This window comes from Melospiza georgiana, chromosome 26 (genome assembly GCF_028018845.1).
Source record: "Melospiza georgiana isolate bMelGeo1 chromosome 26, bMelGeo1.pri, whole genome shotgun sequence".
NCBI lineage: Eukaryota > Metazoa > Chordata > Aves > Passeriformes > Passerellidae > Melospiza > Melospiza georgiana.
This window is the reverse complement of record NC_080455.1, coordinates 7,455,868-7,474,787: the sequence shown is the minus strand read 5'-3', so window position 1 is coordinate 7,474,787 and position 18,920 is coordinate 7,455,868. Positions and strand designations below refer to the sequence as shown.

The 18,920-nt window shown below is 65.7% G+C and overlaps 2 protein-coding genes across 4 annotated transcripts; one reads left to right on the top strand and one right to left on the bottom strand.

Annotated features, from left to right (window-relative positions):
- Positions 1-661: 661 nt before the first annotated feature.
- Positions 662-4,402, bottom strand: GTPBP3 (GTP binding protein 3, mitochondrial). 2 transcript variants are annotated; one of them, XM_058040909.1, is made up of 9 exons: positions 4,359-4,402; positions 3,702-4,003; positions 3,425-3,511; positions 2,928-3,130; positions 2,717-2,789; positions 2,226-2,369; positions 1,917-2,082; positions 1,556-1,831; positions 662-935 (listed from the first exon to the last, which is right to left on the bottom strand). In XM_058040909.1, the coding sequence occupies exons 1-9, from the start codon at positions 4,394-4,396 to the stop codon at positions 701-703; spliced, it is 1,524 nt and encodes a 507-aa protein (XP_057896892.1). In that variant the 5' UTR covers positions 4,397-4,402; the 3' UTR covers positions 662-700. The 2 variants fall into 2 exon arrangements, with proteins under 2 accessions (XP_057896892.1, XP_057896893.1); XM_058040910.1 differs by having other exon boundaries at positions 811-935; positions 1,608-1,831.
- A 2,010-nt stretch (positions 4,403-6,412) lies between these two features.
- ANO8 (anoctamin 8) lies at positions 6,413-18,104 on the top strand. Of its 2 annotated transcripts, none has more exons than XM_058040805.1 (17): positions 6,413-6,490; positions 9,289-9,399; positions 9,958-10,090; positions 10,165-10,303; positions 10,529-10,625; positions 11,029-11,145; positions 11,294-11,421; positions 11,787-11,948; positions 12,673-12,825; positions 12,972-13,098; positions 13,177-13,232; positions 13,743-13,817; positions 14,848-15,501; positions 15,737-15,928; positions 16,243-16,374; positions 16,821-16,931; positions 17,240-18,104. In XM_058040805.1, exons 2-17 carry the CDS (start codon positions 9,333-9,335, stop codon positions 17,900-17,902), a joined length of 3,006 nt encoding a protein of 1,001 aa, XP_057896788.1. In that variant the 5' UTR covers positions 6,413-6,490; positions 9,289-9,332; the 3' UTR covers positions 17,903-18,104. The 2 variants fall into 2 exon arrangements, with proteins under 2 accessions (XP_057896788.1, XP_057896787.1); XM_058040804.1 differs by lacking the exon at positions 6,413-6,490 and adding an exon at positions 7,049-7,115 and having other exon boundaries at positions 11,766-11,948.
- Positions 18,105-18,920: the final 816 nt, after the last annotated feature.

The window sequence follows — 18,920 nt, the reverse complement described above, 5'->3', positions numbered from 1 at the left end:
TCCCGGAGTGTCCCTTGTCCCTTTCCCCATCCCAAGTGTCCCCCGAGCCGTGTCCGTGCCGGGAGAAGGGCACTGCCACCTCCTGCCACCCCTCCAAGGATGGTGATGCCACCTCCCCCCCCACCTCCTGCCCAGCCCCAGGGTGGGACCGCGGTGACAAAGGTGACAAAGTCTCACTGTCCCTGAAGGTCCAGGGGGGCCTCAGGCACTGCCAGAGGATTTCCTGGAATTCCTCCATGGATAATCTCGGAGCACCAGGTGCTTCCCGAGCTCCTGGCTGGGTGGTGGCACAGGGGGGTGGCACAGGGGTGTCCCCAGGAGATGCCACCGTTTTTGGGGTGGCAGAGCACCAGCAAGACCCCACATCTGCCACGGCTTGGGGGAATTCCGTGGATTGGGAGGGATCCCGGGGGTCCCAAACCCCCCACGCTAAATCCTTGGGGTCGGGGGGCACAGGGATGTGCCCCATGTCACACTGCGGATGGGGACACCCCAGACAGGGACACCAGGGGTGGCTTTTCTGCTCCTGCTCCTTGTTTGTCCCCCTGGCCAGGAACTGGGACTTTTTCCGGGGGTTTTTCCCACATTTGGGGCTCAGGACACACTCCCAAACACGGTCACCAGCGAGGGGACAACAGCAAAACCACCAAAGGCACCACAGTTTAATCCCGGTGACATCCCATCCCATGGAGTGCCACCGTCACTTCCCGACACAAAAATCCCTAAAAATGATATCCAGGATGTCCTCGGCGCCCACGTGCCCGGTGATCCTGCCCAGCTCCCGACGCGCCACCCGCAGTTGCTCGGCCGCCACCGCCAGGTCCCCGCTGTCCCCAAGGTCCCCAAAGCGCTCCAGGGCCGCCGCGCACGCCCCGAGGTGGCGGCTGTGCCTGCTCTGAGTCAGGCTGGGAGAGCCCAGGAGGGGATCCCCGCACCTGGAAAAGGGATTGGGAACAGGATTGGGAATGGGGATTGGGAACGGGATCGGGAAAGGGATTGGGAATGGGGATTGGGAATGGGGATTGGGAATGGAAATGGGGATTGGGTAACGGGAAAGGGAATGGGATCGGGAAAGGGATTGGGAATGGGGATTGGGAATGGGGATGGGGATTGGGAACAGGATCAGGAAAGGGATTGGGAATGGGGATTGGGAATGGGGATTGGGAATGGGGATTGGAAACGGGAAAGGGAATGGGATCGGGAAAGGGATTGGGAAAGGGATTGGAAACGGGAATGGAAAAGGGGATCGGGAATGGGGAAGGGGATGGGAAACGGGAAAGGGATCAGGCATGGAAAGGGGATCAGGAATGTAAAACCAGATCGGAAATGGGAAAGGGGATTGGGCAGGGAAATGGGATAAGGAATGGGAAAGGGATTGGGCATGGGAAAGGGATCAGGCATGGAAAGGACATAGGGCATGGAAAAAGGATCAGGCAGGGAAAGGGGATCAGGAAAGGAAAAGGGGATTAGCCAGAGAAAGGGGGACCAGCCAGGGAAAGGGCAATCAGCCAGCCCCAGAAACCAGGACGAGGGTTTGGGATCCCCCCGGACTCACAGCTGTGCCAGCTGCTGTGTCAGCAGCTCCAGCAGCGCCTCCAGCCCCTCACCCGTCTTGCAGGACAGCAGGGTGGCAGGTGGTCCCTGTCCCTGGGCACCGGTGGCACTCGGGGACCCCCTGTGCCCCCCCAGCAGGTCAGCCTTGTTGAGCACCAGCACGCAGGGGGTGCCCAGGGGCGGCTCCAGCGCCGCCAGCGCCGCCTCCAGAGCCACCGGCGTGGGTGACACCGAGGTGGCATCCAGCACTGCCAGCACCAGGTCAGCCTGGCACAACCTGGGGACACACACAGGGCGATGTCACCTTCTGGGCTGAGCTGTGGGGACCCCCCAAAAGCCTCCCCAAAGTCCCCAGAGCTCACCGGTCGCGCGCCCGGGCCACCCCCTCGCGCTCCACGGGGTCGGTGGCCTGGCGCAGCCCCGCGGTGTCACTGAGCACCAGCGGGTACCCCCCGATGTCCAGGGCCACCTCCAGCACGTCCCGCGTGGTGCCCGCCGTGGGGGACACGATGGCGGCCGGGCGCCGACCTGGGGACAGCGGGAAAGCTCCAGGGGGATCTGGGAATGATCCCAACCCCTCCGTGCCCGTGGGTGACACGATGGCCTGGGCACGGTGGGAATGGCTCCCTCTGGAGGTCCGGAACGCTCCCTTTTCGCCGAGCCCCACTCACAGAGCAGGTTGAGCAGGCTGCTCTTGCCCACGTTGGGGGGGCCGGCGATGACGGCCCGGACCCCCTCCCGCAGCAGCTCCCCCCGGCGCCCGTCCCGCAGGTGGCCCCGGAGCTCCTGCAGCAGCGCCCGCACGGTGACACGAACTGCGGGGACACGGAGGGGTCAGCCCGGCTGGGGACACGGCGGGGACACAGCAGGGACACTGCAGGGACAGCCCGGCTGGGGACAGCGGGGCCGAGCCCCAGACTGGGGAAAAACACCAGGAGAGAGCCCAGGTCCTAAGCCTGAAATCTGGGATAAAACACTGGAACAGACCCTGAGTCCTGACCCCTAAATTTGGGATAAAAAAACGGGGCAGAAGACCCCAAGTCCCAGTCATGGGGACAAACAGGGACCTGGAGTGGCAGGATGGGACAAGCCCCCTCTTGTCCCCATTCCCAGTGTGCCACCATGGGGACACAGCCATGACATGGGGACAGCAGGGGCTCACCTTGGGTCAGAACCTCTTCCTCCACGTTGTCATCCTCGCTGAAGTCGATGTAGGCCTCCAGGTGGGCGAGTGCCTGCCATTGGGATGGGAATCAGCCCCGAGCTGCCGGCCACCGGGGAGGGCTCGGTGGCCACTGGGGAGGGCTGGGTGGTACCCGGGAGGGCTGGGTGGCCACTGGGAAGGGATGGGCGGCCCCGCAGGTGAGCCCCACCTGGGTGAGGGCGTGGCTCCAGCGCTGGTAGAGCCGGCCCAGGTCGCCCTCCATCTGCCGGAGCGCCTGGCGCCGCTGCGCCTCCGTCTCGGCCCCGATGAGGTCCCGCAGCCCCTCGGCCGCCGTCAGGTCCAGCTTGCCGTGGGCAAACGCCCGGCGGGTGAACTCGCCCGGCTCGGCCGGACGCAGCCCCGGCAAACGGCCTGGGGGGACACCGGGCATGGTGGGATGGAGGGGAGCCCGGGAAATGGGGTGGGGGAGCAGGAGGAACCTCCGGGATCCCAAAGGAAAGGGGAAAGGGTACAGGGAGAAATGGGACACGGGATGATCGAGCCGAATCCTTGAGATCCCAGAGCGAAGGGGGAGGAGGGACGGGGAGGATCACCCGGCATCCAAAGGGGAAGAGGGAAAGCACCAGGAGGGCTGGGAAAGGGGCGGGAGAGATGGCATAGGATGGGGAAGGGCTGGAATAGGGTCAGGTTGGGATCAGGGCTCACCCAGGGCCCGCAGCACCCCGCTGACCACGGCGCGCCCCCCGTGCACGTGCAGCTCGGCGCAGTCCTCCCCGGTGAAGCTGTGCGGCCCTGCGGGCACACGGGGCTGGGTGGGCACCCCGGCTGCCAACCCCCGCCCCCAAAACCCCACCCCGTGTCCCCAAACCCCAGTTCATGCCCCCCGACCCCTACCCCGTGTCCCCAACCCCACATCTGTGTCCCCAAACCCCAATTCATACCCCCCGACCTCAGCCCCATGTCCCCAGACCTATGTCCCCACCTGGGAACCACACCACGAGCCCCCTGTCCAGGCTCTCGGCGGTCTGGGGGTCCCGGATGCGCCGCAGGGCCATGACCCGGGGCGGGGGCTCGGGGGTCCCGGTGAGGCTGCGCAGGGCGGCCCCGCTGCCCGGCCCGCTGGCCCGGATCACGGCCACGCCGCAGCGCCCCGGCGCCGAGGACAGCGCGAAGATGGTGTCACCTGTGCCCCGGGTGGCACCTGTGCCTCTGGTGTCACCTGTGCCCCGGGTGGCACCTGTGCCCGCCGCGGGTGGCACCGCCGAGCTCAGTGCCCGCGCACACCTGGGGGATGGGGGGGCATTATGGGCACCCCCGGTGGGCACGGAGGGGGCGCGACCCCCGTGTCCCCAGCCCCGTGGGGATGAGACCCCTCCCCAGGTGTGTGCTGACCTCAGGTGTTCCCTCCCCAGGTGAGACCCCTCCCCATGCACCCCCTTTTCCAGGTGAGACCCCTCCCCACCTGGGACCCTTCTGCACGTGTGCCCCCTCCCCAGGTACGCCCAAACCCCGGCTCACCCACTCCCGTACCCGCGCATCCCACAGGCACCAGCGGTGTCCTCCCTGTCCCCGTGTCCCCTCCGTGTCCCCCTCTGTCTCTCTATCCCCTCTGTCCCTCTGACCCCCCCTGTCCCCTCACCTGCCCCTCGCCGCCCTCATGGCCCCGCTCAGCGCCATCGCTGCCCTCCCCGCGCCCGCCTGGCCCCGCCCACCACCGCACGCCATTGGTCAAACCTACCGAGAGGGCTAGGTCATAACGGTAATTCTGCTTCTGATTGGCTAATAACTTGCAAAGCCGCCGCACCGGCCTCAGCGCCCCCGCCCATTAACGCGCGCTATTGGTCAAGACACGTTGAGGGGCGGGGCTAACGGTGAAACACGGTTTCTGATTGGTTAGTACGCGAAGATCACGGCACCCTGGTGAAGCCGCGCGAACCCCGCGGTTCCGCCTGGTCCCAGTGAGAAACATTATTTAAATTATTATAAGATTTGATATCTATTTATATTGAAAGAAAATCTAAAAATTTATAAATTTTATTAAGAGATAAAATCCGGCGCTGGGGTGCTTGGCTATTTGCTTGATATTTCTATTTTTATATTTTTAATTAATTAATTTTTATTTCTATTTATTGATATGAATTTGCAGGTACGCCCTGTAAAGGATCAGTCTGTAGAGAACATGTTTTAAGTTAAATTAACATAAATACAAATATAAATATAAATATAAATATAAATATAAATATAAATATAAATATAAATATAAATATAAATATAAATATAAATATATTGAATATATTGAATATATAGTTTTGTGCAAATAAATAATATGTATTTAATATATTCTATGTATATAAATAATATATAATTAATATAGTATAGTAGTGGTTTTGTATTAAATATATATAATTTTTATATAAATATAAAAATATATAAAATATATGTATATTTATTTAACTTAAACCGTATTTTCTATAGACTCCATTACAGAGGCTCATGCAGATTTATAAGAGTTTAGCTTAAAATATTTCTTTGCATTTAGACATTTTTTTGCTTGGTTTTAACCTTTGACTTGTCTTCTCGCCATCTTGTAGATTAAACCAATATATTTTACTTCTTCTTGTAGTTAAATAATGATAACGATAATGATAATGGTAATGATAATGATAATGGTAATGATAATAATAATTTAGATAGTGTATATTTTATTATTTATATTATTATTAATTAGATATTATTGTTACTGTTGTTAATTAGATATCATCATCATCACCATCATTATTATTATTATTATTATTATTATTAGTCCTGTCGCTGTTCCAATTCCCAAAATCTGGGCTTGTCTTCCAGGGGGGATACAGGCACGGATGGACTGGGATGGACTGGGATGGACTGGGATGGACTGGGACAGCCCGCACGGCCCCGGTGACCCCGTGTCCCCCCCGTGCCCCCCCAGTCCCGGGCCTGGCAGCGGCTCCCGCCCCCCCCGTGCCAGCCGAGGTGACAGCTCGGGGACATCTCCCGGTGGCACCGGGCAGCCGGGCTGGCACCGGGCCCAAGTCCCGCATCCCGGGGGGCTCCGAGCGGCCGGGCTGGGCGGGAGCCCCGGTTTGGAGTGGCTTTGGGGGGGCTCTGGGGGGCTTTGTGGGACTTTGGGGGGATCCCCCGCGCTGGGGCGGCCGCTCTGGGGGGGGGTTGGGGTCACCCCAAATGTCACCAGGCAGCGCTCGCCCCGCTCGAGTTACCGGGAGCCGCCTCACCGGGCGGGGGGGGCACTGATGGGGCACGGGGGGGCACCGGGGGCACGGGGCGGTGGCACCTGGGGACACCGCTGGGGACAGGCCGAGCACGGCGAGGGGGGCGATGTGGGGAGGTGACGGGGGGACACCTCGGGGCACACCGGGGACACCGCGGGGGCGCCACCGGTGCCACCCCCGTTCCGAGCCGCCCCCCGCGCTCCCCCCGGGACCCCCCCGCGGGGCGCGGCCGGACACGCGTGGCCGTGAGCCGCGGCCAACCGGAGCGTACCGGGAGCGGCGGCGGCTCCGCGCTCCGCTCCGCCGCGGCCGCCTTTGTCCCTCCTCCCGGCCGCAGCGGCGGCGGCAGCGGCGGCCCCGGCGGCCCCGGCGGCCCCATGCACCGGCCCCGCCGCCGCCGCCGAGCCCCGCACCATGCCCGAAGCGGCGGCGGCCGCGGCGCAGGACGGAGAGCGGCCCCGGCGGGGCCCGGCCGCGGAGGAGCGAGCGGAACCGGCGGCGCCCACCGGAGTGCTGGGTACGGGGAACCGGGGGCACGGGGGGGGGCCGGGATGCGGCTCGCTGCGGATGCGGGCCGGGAGGCGGTGGGGGGGTCGGGGCTGCCGGTACCGGAGCTCTGAGCATTCCCCCGGTACCGGCACGGCTCCGAGCCCCCCCGCCCGGGCGGGTCCCGCCTCATTGCGGGGGGGTTCTGTGTCTCTCGGAGGGTTTTTTGTCACCTTTCCCCCCATTCCGGACAGCCCCGAGCCCCCCCGGGATGGCGCTGGCAGCCGACGCCGTGTCCCCCCCCCTACCGGTGACACCCCCCGTGTCCCCCCCACCCCGGGAAGGCGTTTTGCCCCCGCCACCCCCCCTTGCCAGGCCCGTGCCCCCCCCAGCACGACAGGGGGGTGGCGCAGCTCGCAGCCTTTGTGTCGCTGTCCCCACGCCGGCCTTGGGGTCCCCTCCCCCGCGTGGCGCGGGGCCAGGTGACATCCCCGGATCGGGGTCCCCGCGGCGGGGGGGGAGCTGGCGGGGCCTGGTGGCAGCTGCGGCACCGAGCGGGGCTCCTGCCGGCGGTGGGTGACCCACTTCGTGCCCCCCGGGACACCGCTCGGTGCCCGCCACGCCGCAGCTCCGGTGACCTTAGCCCGGGAGCCAAGGTGAGCGGCACGGCCGGCGACAAACGGGGACAAGCGGGGGGACCCGGGGGGTGGCACACGGCGCGCCGGCCCCGCCGAGCCCTCGGGGCCACCTCGGTGGTGGCACCGCGTGTCGGGAGGGGCCGCGGGGACAGCGGGGTGAGGGTGGCGGTCACCCCCCAAGCTCAGCCTGCCTGGGGACCCCCCTTTTCCATGAGCTTGGGCACGGAGAGCCCCCCCGGCCTGGGTCTGTGCCCCCGGGGTGGGCACTGCCCCACGCGGGTGGCAGTGGCCCCGCAGCCGCCGCCCGCGCCGGGTGGCACCGCTGCGGGCAGGACATAAATAATGCAGGGTGGGTGAGCTCAGCCTGCCGGCGTCACCCGGCCGCCCGGCCAGGGTGGCACGGCCACCGCCGCCAGTGCCCCGTGCCCACCGGGCACACTGATAGCCCTGCAGCCAGATATCCCCATGGCCTGGCACCCTAAAACACGGGCACCCTAAAACACTGGCACCCTGAGAGTCTGGCACCCCAATACCCCAACACCCAGCTACCTCTGCACCGCACCACCATGCACCTGTACCCCAACACCCTGGTACCCCAACATCCCCAAAGCCTGACGCCCCAACACCCTGGTACCCCAATACCTCAGCCCCCCAGCACCCCTGCATCCTGATACCCCAACACCCAGGCACCCCAACACCCTGGCACCTTGGCATCCTGATACACCAACACCCTGGCACTCGGGCACCCCTGCACCCCAGCACCCTGACACCCTGGCATCCCATCCCTGTCACCCCAAGAGCCCTGCACTGTAACACCCTGGTACCCCTGCACCCAGAAACATCAACCGCCTGGCACCCCAACACCCAGACACCCCAACACCCAGACACCCCAACACCCGAACAGCCTGGCACCTCAAAAATCTGTCACCCCAACACCTCAGCACCCTGGCACCCAATAACTTGATACCCTGGCATCCCAACACCCCAACATCCCAGACCCCTAATACCCACAGCACCCCAATACCCCAACATCCCCACACCCGAGCACCCCAGCCCCCCAACGCCCTGGCACCCCAATACCCGAGCACCCCTAAACCTCAATCGCCCAGCAGCCTGACACCCCATTACCCCCAAACCCTGGCACCCCCTTACCCCCACAGCCTGGCACCCCCGCACCCCAGGGCAGGACACGGCCGTGCCCAGCCTGCCGGACCGGTGCCACAGCGGGGGTGGCATCCTGGCGCCGTCCTCAAGTGCCACCCTCGGCTCGGGGACAGCGGAGCCTTTCAGAGCCCGTCAGGGCGCAGAGTTTGGGGGGTCCCAGCAGAGGTTCCCGGGTTTGGGGGTCCCACAGAGGTGCCCGGGTTTGGGGAGGGGTCCCAGCAGAGATTCCCGGGTTTGGAGAGGTCCCACAGAGGCTCCGGGGTTTGGGGGTCCCACAGAGGTGCCCGGTTTTGGGGTGCCTTCCTGGCATCATCAGCTCTGGCATTTCCTGTTTTCCCGGGCGGTTTCCGGCACCCCGAGCCCTTCCCAGCCCCGGGGCGCCGCCACATCCCGGACCGAGGAGGGGACACTGAGGCGCGAGGGGACACAGGCAGGGAAGCGACAAGCGGGGTCCCCACCGTCTCCCTCCCTCCCTGCCACCGCCGGGTGGATTTTTGGGATCCCTCCCCGTCCCCACCCTCCCCGGGCGGCGCTTTGGGGACACCGGGCACGGGGACAGTGCGTCCCAGCGGCGCGGCCACCCCGGGGCGGGGCTGCGGCCGTGTCCCCTCGGTGCCACCGCACCCGGGGGTGCTTTGGGGACCGTCCCCACCGCAGCCCGGCGCGGCGGCGCGGTTTCCATGGAGACCGGCTGCTTTTCCCCATCCCCGTTTTTCCTGCGCTTTTCCGTGCCCGGGCTCCGGAAGGAGGTGAGAGCCCTTGGGGACGCTCCGAGGGGACGCCCCGCGACATTGGGCACGGCCGGGGGTGGCGGGGCGCGCTGGCGGCTCCTCCCCGCAGCTGTCGGGGCCGATTTGGGGAGCTGCCGCAGGAGAAACCCGATGCCAGGGCGGTGGCACCGCCGTGCCCCGTGCCGCGGCCGGGCTGGGGACAGGCGGGGACGCGTCCTGGTGCCAGCCCGGGGCTCCGGGGCGCTCTGGGATCCGCTGCCCGCGGGGGCTGATCCCTGCCCGGCCTCCCCCCGCAGATAAACTCTTCGGGAAGCGGCTGCTCCAGGCCGGGCGCTACATCATGTCCCACAAGGCCTGGATGAAAACGGTGCCCACGGAGAACTGCGACGTGCTGATGACATTCCCGGGTAGGAACGGGCCGGGAAACCGGGGAAACCGGGATAGGGGCGGGGTGGGACTGGGAAAACTGGGATCGGGATGTGGCCAGGAAAACCGGGATTGGGGCGGGGCCGGGAAAACCGGGATCGAGATGTGATCGGGAAAACCAGGATTGGGATGTGGCCAGGAAAACCGGGATAGCCGGGGCAGGAGCGGGTGGGGATGGTAGGAAGAGCCTGGGAGGGGGCAGAGGGGATGGGGAATTGGGGGATTGGGAGATTGGGGGTGTGGGATTGGGGTGGGACGTGGGATGGGGCAGTATTGGGGATGCAGGGAGGGGTGGGGACGTGGGAAGGGGTAGGGAATGTGTGGATGGATGGGGACCGGGACAGGGACACGTGACAGGATGGGGACAGGGATGAGGGACACCTGGAGGGATGAGGACTGGGATAGGGACACATGGCAGGATCAGGAGTGGGGTGAGGGACACAGGGATGGAGGGGCACCGGAACAGGGATGAGGGACACGTGGCAGGATGGGCACCGGGCCGGTGACACGGGGCAGGACACACAGCGCTGTCCCCGCAGACAGCACGGATGACCACACGCTGCTGTGGCTGCTGAACCACATCCGCCTGGGCATCCCCGAGCTGATCGTGCAGGTGCGGCACCACCGGCACACGCGCGTCTACGCCTTCTTCCTCACCGCCACCTACGAGAGGTGCGTGCCCGTCCCCAGCATGTCTCCAGCATGTCCCCAGCACTGTCCCAACACTGTCCCCACGCTGCCCCCAGCTTGCTGCGCGGGGCGGACGAGCTGGGGCTGCGCAAGCCGGTGAAGGCGGAGTTCGGGGGCGGCACCCGCGGCTTCTCCTGCGAGGAGGATTTCATCTACGAGAACATCGACAACGAGCTCGGCTTCTTCAGCTCCCAGGTGGGGACGGGGTGTGGGGAACGGGGTGTGGGGGTACGGGATGTGGGATAAGGGGATATGGGATACCCGGATGTGGGGCACAGGGATAGTGGGTACAGAACAACGGGAATCCAGGGATATGGGGATACAGGACATGGGGATCTGGGGAGGCTGGGTGAGGATACAGGCACCCCTGGCACTGGGGACAGGGACAGGCCAGGGCCAATGGCAGCGTGTCCCCCGCAGGAGAGGCAGAGCATCATCCGCTATTGGCTGGAGAACCTGCGGGCCAAGCAGGGCGAGTCCCTGCACAACATCCACTTCCTGGAGGGCCAGCCCATCAGTGAGTGTGGCACCTGGTGACACTGCCATGGCACCCGGTGACAGTGCCATGGCAGCCAGTGACGCTGCTGACACTGCCACGTGTGGCACCTGGTGGCACCTGGTGGCACTGGCCCTGTGGCACGGAGCTCCCACGTGCCACCGTCCCCATTGTCCCTGTGCCAGCCCCACCACCCCACACGGAGTGGCAGTGGGGATCCCGGGCCGTGTCCCCACTGTCCATGACCCCCTGTCCCCATTGTCCCCATCCCTGGGCGGGGTCTGTAGGATCCTGGTGGGCACAGAGCTGTCCCCACTGTCCCCATCCCTACTCCCTCCCCCCCAGGGCCCCTCGGGGCGGCAGTGGGGACCCCGGGCCGTGTCCCCGTGTCCCCGCTGTCGCTGACGCCGTGTCCCCGTGGCAGTCCCGGAGCTGGCCGCACGGGGGGTGATCCAGCAGCTGTTCCCGCTGCACGAGCAGAGGATCCTCAAGCGCCTGATGAAGTCCTGGGTGCAGGCGGTGTGCGAGGCGCAGCCCCTCGGTGAGACCGGGGGCGCTTTGTGGGGCTCGGAGGGTTTGGGGTCACCTCAGGAGGGTTTGTAGGGCCCTAGCCCTTCAGTGAGCTTTGGGGTGACTCCAGTGGAGTTTTGGGGTCCCGGCCCCACTGATGTCCCCTGTGTCCTGCCCAGATGACATCTGTGACTATTTTGGGGTGAAGATCGCCATGTACTTCGCCTGGCTGGGCTTCTACACCTCGGCCATGGTGTACCCGGCCGTGTTCGGCTCCATCCTCTACACCTTCACCGACAGCGACCAGGTGGAGCCTCTGGGGCCACTCTGGGGCCACTCTGGGGGCTTCCCAACCTTCCTGGGGGGTTTGCATCCCCACTTGGGGTTCCCATCCTTCTGTGAGGGTTTCCACACTCTTTTAAGGGTTTTCATCCCTCCTTGGGGTTTACCAACTCTTCTTGAGGGTTTCCATCCTTCCTTGAGGTTTTCCATCCCTCCTTGTGGGGTTTTGCCCCCATCCCTGATGGATTCCTTCCTCCTTTTCCCTCAATGCCCCACCCCATCCATTCCCTCGGGGCTGGGGGAACTCCCAACGCCCCAGGGCTGCATTTGGGGGCTGTGGGGGCGGGGAGGGGACCAACCCCGGTGCAGTTGGTGCCGTCTGTCCCCCAGACCAGCCAGGACATCTCCTGCGTGGTCTTTGCCATCTTCAACGTCATCTGGGCCACGCTGTTCCTGGAGGAGTGGAAGCGCCGCGGCGCCGAGTTCGCCTACAAGTGGGGGACGCTGGACACCCCCGCAGAGTCCCTGGAGGAGCCGCGGCCCCAGTTCCGGGTCAGACACCAGCACAGGGTCCCCTCCCTTCTGGGGCCCCATTCCTTGGGGTCCTGTCCCTTCTGGGGGTCCCATTCCTTGGGGGATCCCATCCCTTTTGGGGTATCCCATTCCTCAGGAAGGCCCCCAGATCCCATCCTGAGGGGGGCTCAGCCACCAGCCCCAGGGTCCCATCAGGGGTCTCTGGATCTGTGGGGTGCCAGGAGCTGTGGGGTGCCGGGATCTGTGGGGTCCCTGTCCCTGTGTGTGCCATGGGCTGTGGGTCCCTGGTGCTGTGGGGTCCCTGTCCCTGTGGGTGCCCAGGGGTTCCTGTCCCTGTCCTCGTGGGTGCCCCATGTCTCCCTGTTCCTGTCCCTGTTCCTGTCCCTGTCCCTGTGAGTGCCCCATGGGTCCCTGTCCCTGTCCCCATGGGTGCCCCATGTCTCCCTGTCCCTGTTCCTGTTCCTGTCCCTGTCCCTGTGAGTGCCCCATGGGTTCCTGTCCCTGTGCCCGTGGGTGCCCCATGTCTCCCTGTCCCTGTCCCTGTCCCTGTCCCTGTCCCTGTCCCTGTGGGTGCCCATGGGTTCCTGTCCCTGTCCCCATGGGTGCCCCATGTCTCCCTGTCCCTGTTCCTGTCCCTGTCCCTGTGAGTGCCCTGTGGGTCCCTGTCCCTGTCCCCGTGGGTGTGCCATGGCTCCGTGTCACTGTCCCTGTCCCCTGTGTGTGCCACGGGCCGTGCCCACAGGGCACCAAGCGGATCAGCCCGGTGACCAGCGCTGAGGAGTTCTATTACCCACCCTGGAAGCGCCTCCTGTTCCAGAGCCTCGTCAGCCTCCCCGTCTGCCTGGCCTGCCTCACCGTCGTCTTCCTCCTCATGCTCGGCTGCTTCCAGCTCCAGGTGTGGCACCGGCCCTGGGGACAGTGACAGTGGCACTGCTCCTGCTGCTGGTGCTGCTCCTGCTCCTGGTCCTGCTCCGGTCCTGATCCTGGCCCTGATTGTCTCCCTGTGCCATCCCTGTCCCCACCTTGTCCCTGTCCCCACAGGAGTTGGTGCTCAGCATCCAGGAGCTGCCGCGCGTCCTTCGCTTCCTGCCCAAAATCATCCTGGCTGTCATTGTCACCACCTGTGACGAGCTCTACAAGAAAGTGGCCTTGTGGCTCAATGACATGGGTGCGCTGGGGACCCTGGGGTGGCCCTGGGGTGGCCCTGGGACCCCCGGGCCCCCCTGACTCACCCTGTGCCCTGCAGAGAATTATCGGCTGCAGAGCGCCTACGAGAAACACCTCATCATCAAAATGGTCCTGGTGAGGGGACACGGGGACACAGGGACACTGGGGTGACACTGAGGGGAGACTGGGACACGGGGACATTGGGGACACTGGGGGACGTGGGAACATGAGGGAACATGGGAACATGGGGGGACATGGGGGCACGGGGACATTGGAGACATTGGGGACATGGGGGACATGGGGGCACACAGGGACATGGGGGCACGGAGGAGTCACCGGGGGACTGGAGGGGGCCAGGATCAGGGACACGGGGGAGTGGGAGGGACTGGAGAGGTCCTGGCAGCTCTTGCTGAGGGGACAGAGGGGACAGAGGGCACTGGGGGGTCCCAGTGGCTCTTGGTGAGGGACAGAGGGGACCAGAGAGGTCCAGGAGGGACAGAGGGGACCGGAGGGGTCCTGGCAGCGGCAGAGGTGACAGCTGGGGCTGGAGATGTCACAGAGGGGACACGGAGGGAAGCAAAAGGTCTCAGCCAGCGCTGAGGGGACACCGAGGTGACCGAGGTGCCACCCTGCTGTCACCGCCAGTTCCAGTTCGTCAATTCCTACCTGAGCCTTTTCTACATCGGATTCTACCTCAAGGACATGGAGCGCCTCAAGGAGGTGAGGGGACCCTGCCAGCGGGGCTGATGTCCCCACAGTGTCCCCAACACCCCTCCACCGCCTCTACCACCACCGCATCCCTCCGCTGTCCCCGCCTGTGTCCCCGCCCAGCGCGGCTCACGGCGTGTCTCTGTCCCTGTGTGGTGTCGCCGTGTTGTCCCTTTTGTGTCCCTTTTGTGTCCCTTCCGCAGCTCCTGCTCATCCTGTCCCTGTCGCAGAGCCTCGCGCGGCAGCTCCGGGAGGCTCTGCTCCCCTCCATCCTCCTCCACCTCCACCTGTCCCTCATCTTCCTCAGGCGCCTCCTGCGCTTTTGCTGGACCCTGGGAGTATCCAAAGTAGGAGCGCGGGGACACGCAGGGGACCCAGGGGACACCCAGGGCACACCCAGGGGACACCCAGGGGACACCCAGGGGACACTCAGGGGACACCCAGGGGACATCCAGGGGACACCCAGGGGACACCTAGGCGACACTCAGGGGACATCCAGGGGACATCCAGGGGACACTCAGGGGACATCCAGGGGACATCCAGGGGGCTCCCAGGGGACACCCAGGGGACACTCAGGGGACAGCCAGGGGGCTCCCAGGGGACACTCAGGGGACACAGGTGTCCCCAGCCCACTCAGGGTGGCGGTGGCACTGCTGCGGCCCCGCCCCATGGGGGTGTCAGCGGTGGGCGGGGGTCACAGCAGAGGGGACACTGTGGGGGGTGACACAGAGGGGTGGGGACACCACGGGGACAGCAGAGAGGATCAGGGACAGCGCGAGGAGACCGCAAGAAGAGCAGGGACACTGCGGGGACATCAGGAGCGGGGACAGCACAAGGGAAGCAGAGACACCACAAGGGGAGCAGGGACATTGTAGGGACAACAGGGAGGAGCAGGGACACCACAAGAAGAGCAGGGACACCGTGGGGACATCAGGAGCAGGGACAGCACAGGAGCGCCAGGAGCCCCGCGGGGCCAGGCCGTGGGGACATTCCCCGGCCATTGGCGTGGGGAGGTGACGCCGCGTCCCGCGTGTCCCCGCAGATGCTGGCCACGCTGCTGATCACGCGGCAGTTCCTGCAGAACGTGCGGGAGGTGTCGCAGCCGCACCTGTACCGGCGGCTCCGGCGCGGCGAGCTGAGCGTGCGGAGCCTGCGGGAGCTCGGGCGGGCCCTGCTCCGCCTGCTCGCCCCGCGGCCGCCCCCGCACGGCCCTGCGGAGCGCGGCGAGAAGAAATGCCTGAACGGCGGCTGCGGCGTGCCCGAGGAGGAGGAGGAGGAGGCGGCAGCGGAGGAAGAGCGGCGCGGCTCGGACTCGGAGGAGGAGAGCGCGCTGGACTGCGGGCTGAAGCTGAAGAAGGTGAGCTTCATCGAGCGCGCCGAGCGCCGCGCCGAGCCCGCCGGCACCGAGGACGAGCCCTTCCTGGAGGAGGGCAGCCCCACCATGGTGGAGAAGGGCATGGACCCCGCGGCCGTGTTCGAGCTCTGCGAGGAGGAGGAGGAGGCCGAAGCGCAGCCCGGCAGCCCCGGCAGGGCGGCGGAGCCGGCGGTGCTGGCGAGGAGGAGGAGGAGGGAGGAGGAGGAGGGCGAGGAGGAAGGGAGGAAGCGCAACCGCGCCTCGTGGATCGACCCCCCCGAGGAGGATTACTCCACGCAGCTGACCCAGGCTGAGGTGGAGAGCTGCATGAAGAAGTATGAGGTGGGTGGCTTCTGTCCCCTTTGTCCCCTTGTCCCTGGACCTCTTGGGTTCCCCAAGGTGTTCTGGGGCTCTCTGAGGTGTCCCTGCGGCCATCAGGATTCCCCAGGTGTCCCATGGGGCCCCTGAGGTGTCCTTGTGTCTGGTGGCCTCCCAGAGTGTCCGTTCCTGAGGTGTCCCACCAAGAGCCACCCTGGAGCCCCCGGTGACCTGTGCGGTGTCCCCGCTGTCCCCTCAGGACACCTTCCAGGACTACCAGGAGATGTTCATCCAGTTTGGCTACGTGGTGCTGTTCTCCTCGGCCTTCCCGCTGGCGGCCGCCTGTGCGCTGCTCAACAACGTCCTGGAGATCCGCAGCGACGCCTTCAAGCTCTGCACGGGCCTGCAGAGACCCTTCGGGCAGCGCGTGGCCAGCATCGGCCACTGGCAGGTGGGACGGGGGACAGCGGGGACATGGGGACATGGGGACAGCATCGGCCACTGGCAGGTGGGACGGGGGACAGAGGGGACATTGGGACATGGGGACAGCAAGGACAGCATCAGCCACTGGCAGGTGGGACAGGGGACATGGGGACATTGGAACATGGGGACATGGGGACAGCATTGGCTACTGGCAGGTGGGACAAGGGACACAGCGGGGACAGCAGGGACAGCATCAGCTCAGTGTGATTCCCATTAACCACCACACCAATTAACAAATTAACCAAAACCACCCTTAATTAATGCCTCAACCGTGTCCTGCAGAAGGTGATGGAGGCCATGGGCGTCCTGGCCATCATGGTTAACTGCTACCTGATCGCTCAGTGCGGGCAGCTGCAGCGCCTCTTCCCGGGGCTCAGCCCCCAGGCCGCCATCGTCTGCGTCGTGGTGCTCGAGGTACCGGGGGCAGCGGGGCTGGGGCACCCCGGGGTCACCCCAATGGGGGCTGGGGTCACCCCAATCGGGGCTGGGGTCACCCCAGGGTCACCTCAGTGGGGTTTGGGGTGCCCAGGCTGGGTCACGGCTCAGGGAGGTGATGGCCGAGGGTGGGGATGGCTGGGTGAGTGCTGGGCTGGATGAGCCAGAAATCCCTGGGTACTCAAATCCCTGGGTATTCAAATTCTGGGGTACTCACAGCCTTGGGTACTGACAGCCTTGGGTATTCAGATCCCTGGACAATTAATTAATTAATTCCCTGGACACTGGGCCAGATTTTGGGGTGGAAATTCCGAATTTTGGGATGGAAGGGGTGGATTTTGGGATGGAAGGATGGGATTTCAGGAGTGCCAGGAATACTGAGGTGTGTCCCCGTGTCCCCTGTCCCCCTGTCCCCGTGTCCCCAGCACTTCGCCCTGCTCCTCAAGTACGTGATCCAGGTGGCCATTCCCGACATTCCCGCCTGGGTGGCCGAGGAGATGGCCAAGCTGGAGTACCAGCGCCGTGAGGCCTTCAAGGTGGGTCCTGCTGGGGTGGCATCCCCAAGGTGTCCCCAAGGTGTCCCCAGCACCACTGGGCTCCCAGAGGTGTCCCCATGGCCGATGGCCTCCCCAAAATGCCCCTGTGACCTCCCTGAAGTGTCCCCAAGCCCAGCGTCCCCTGAATGTGCCCCTCAATGTGTCCCTGATGTCCCCTAGATGTGTCCCCTGTTGTGTTCCCATGTCTGGTGTCCTCCTCGATGTCCCCATGCCCAGCGTCCCCTCCATGTCCTGGTGCCCCCTCGCTGTGCCGGTGTCCCCTCGATGTCCCCTGTCGCTGTCCCCAGAAGCACGAGCGGCAGGCCCAGCACCATTTCCAGCAGCAGCAGCGCCGCAAGCGCGAGGAGGAGGAGCGGCAGCGCCACGCCGAGCTCCAGGCGCGCCGCGACCGCGACCCCGCCCGCGACGAGGCCGCCAAGGCCGGGGACACCGGGCAGGACCCGGCGCACGACAAGGGCCAGGCCAAGGGGAAAAGCTCCGGCGGCTCCTCCGCGCACGGCCCCGACAAACCCAAGCGGCCCAGCTCGCTGCTGGCCACCAACAACGTGATGAAGCTGAAGCAGATCATCCCCCTGCAGGGCAAGTTCCTGTCCGGGGGCACCGGCGCGGCCGGCACCGCCACCGCCAGGTCGCCGCAGTCGCCCACGGGCAGCGAGAACAAATTGCCGGGGTTCCTGAGCTTCAAATTCCTCAAATCGCCCGAGACTAAGCGGGACGCGGGCACCGAGAAGGTGCAGTCGCCCACCAAGCCCTTCAACCCCGGCAAGCTCTTTAATTTCGGCAAGTCCGAAGGGCTCGGTGCCAACGGGGGCGCGGCCGGAGCGTCCCCGCAGCCCCGCGCGGGGCCCTCGGCGGACGCGGGGCCCGGGAAGTCGCATCTCAACGAGGAAGGGGCGCGGGAGGAAGCGGAGAACCGGGCGGAGGAGGAGGGCAGCGGTGCCCGGCTCTGACCGGGGGCTCCGGGGGGTCGGGAGGAGCCGGGCGGGGGAGGAGAGCGGCGGTGCCCGGCTCTGAGCGGGGCTCCGAGCGCACGGGGAGCCGGAGAACCGGGCGGAGGAGCAGGAGGGCGGCGGTGCCCGGTTCTGAGCGGGGCTCCGGCGGTTCCGGCGGCTACGGGAGCCGCCCGGTCCCTGCTGCGCGCGGCCGTGGCCGTCGGGAGCCTCTCGCCGCCGCTCGCCCGCGGGGCCGGCCCGGGGGCCGCCAGCGCCGCGCTCCGCTCCGGTGCTCTGTGCTGCGTGTCCCCGCCGTGTCCCCCCGCTCCCCTGGGCTGTGTCCCCCCGTGTCCCCCCGGTCCCCCGGGCCGTGCCCCCCCGGGTCCCCCCGGCCCCGCCGCGCGGAGCCGCCGCCACCGCCCCGGGAGCCGCGGGGGGACGGCGGGGGAGGCCTGAGAGCGGCGGGGCGGCGAATCCCGGTACCGGGGGCACGGCGCGAGTTATCCCGGTGCGGCCGGAACATCCCGGTGCGGCTGGAGCATCCTGAAACTTCCTAGGCTCACCGGGAGCAGTTATCCCCGTTTCCACGGGAACCGGGGGCAGTTATCCCGGTTTTTGGAGCATCCCAAACTCTGCCACACTCCGTTTCCTCCAGAGACGCCGCGCTCCAGCCTTTGGATCCCCGGGAGCCACATCCCGCTCCTGGAATTCCCGGGATCCCCGGGACGAGCCCGATTCAGCCGTGCCTCAACCCTGCTCCGCCCGCTCCCCCCGCCTGGATCCCGGATCCCAATCGCGGATCCCAATCCCAAATCCCGGAGATCCTTCCCGGGAGTTTTCCAGCCGGGAATGGGGCGCATTTCCCGGGAATGCCGTGCATGGGCAGCGTTTCTTGCACTAAATCCCAACCCCGATCCCGCCGCCGGTGCCGCTTCTCCCAAATCCCAAACCCCAGCGGGACATTCCCGGCTCCAGCTCCGAATTCCCTGGAATTCTGTCGCAATAAAGGGCGGGACAAGGAGGGGACGCGGGGAGG

What these genes read in the sequence shown, in the direction of transcription:
- GTPBP3 (XM_058040909.1), bottom strand. Translation starts at nt 4,396, where the DNA reads ATGGCGCTGAGCGGGGCCATGAGGGCGGCGAGGGGCAG. An exon ending in CGGGGTGCTGCGGGCCCTGG is followed by an intron (nt 3,131 to 3,424) that starts GTGAGCCCTGAT and finishes GTGTCCCCCCAG; the next exon opens with GCCGTTTGCCGGGGCTGCGT. An exon ending in ACACAGCAGCTGGCACAGCT is followed by an intron (nt 936 to 1,555) that starts GTGAGTCCGGGG and finishes TCCCTTTTCCAG; the next exon opens with GTGCGGGGATCCCCTCCTGG.
- ANO8 (XM_058040804.1), top strand. Translation starts at nt 9,333, where the DNA reads ATGTCCCACAAGGCCTGGATGAAAACGGTGCCCACGGAGAACTGCGAC. An exon ending in TCGGCTTCTTCAGCTCCCAG is followed by an intron (nt 10,304 to 10,528) that starts GTGGGGACGGGG and finishes TGTCCCCCGCAG; the next exon opens with GAGAGGCAGAGCATCATCCG. An exon ending in TCATCATCAAAATGGTCCTG is followed by an intron (nt 13,233 to 13,742) that starts GTGAGGGGACAC and finishes TGTCACCGCCAG; the next exon opens with TTCCAGTTCGTCAATTCCTA.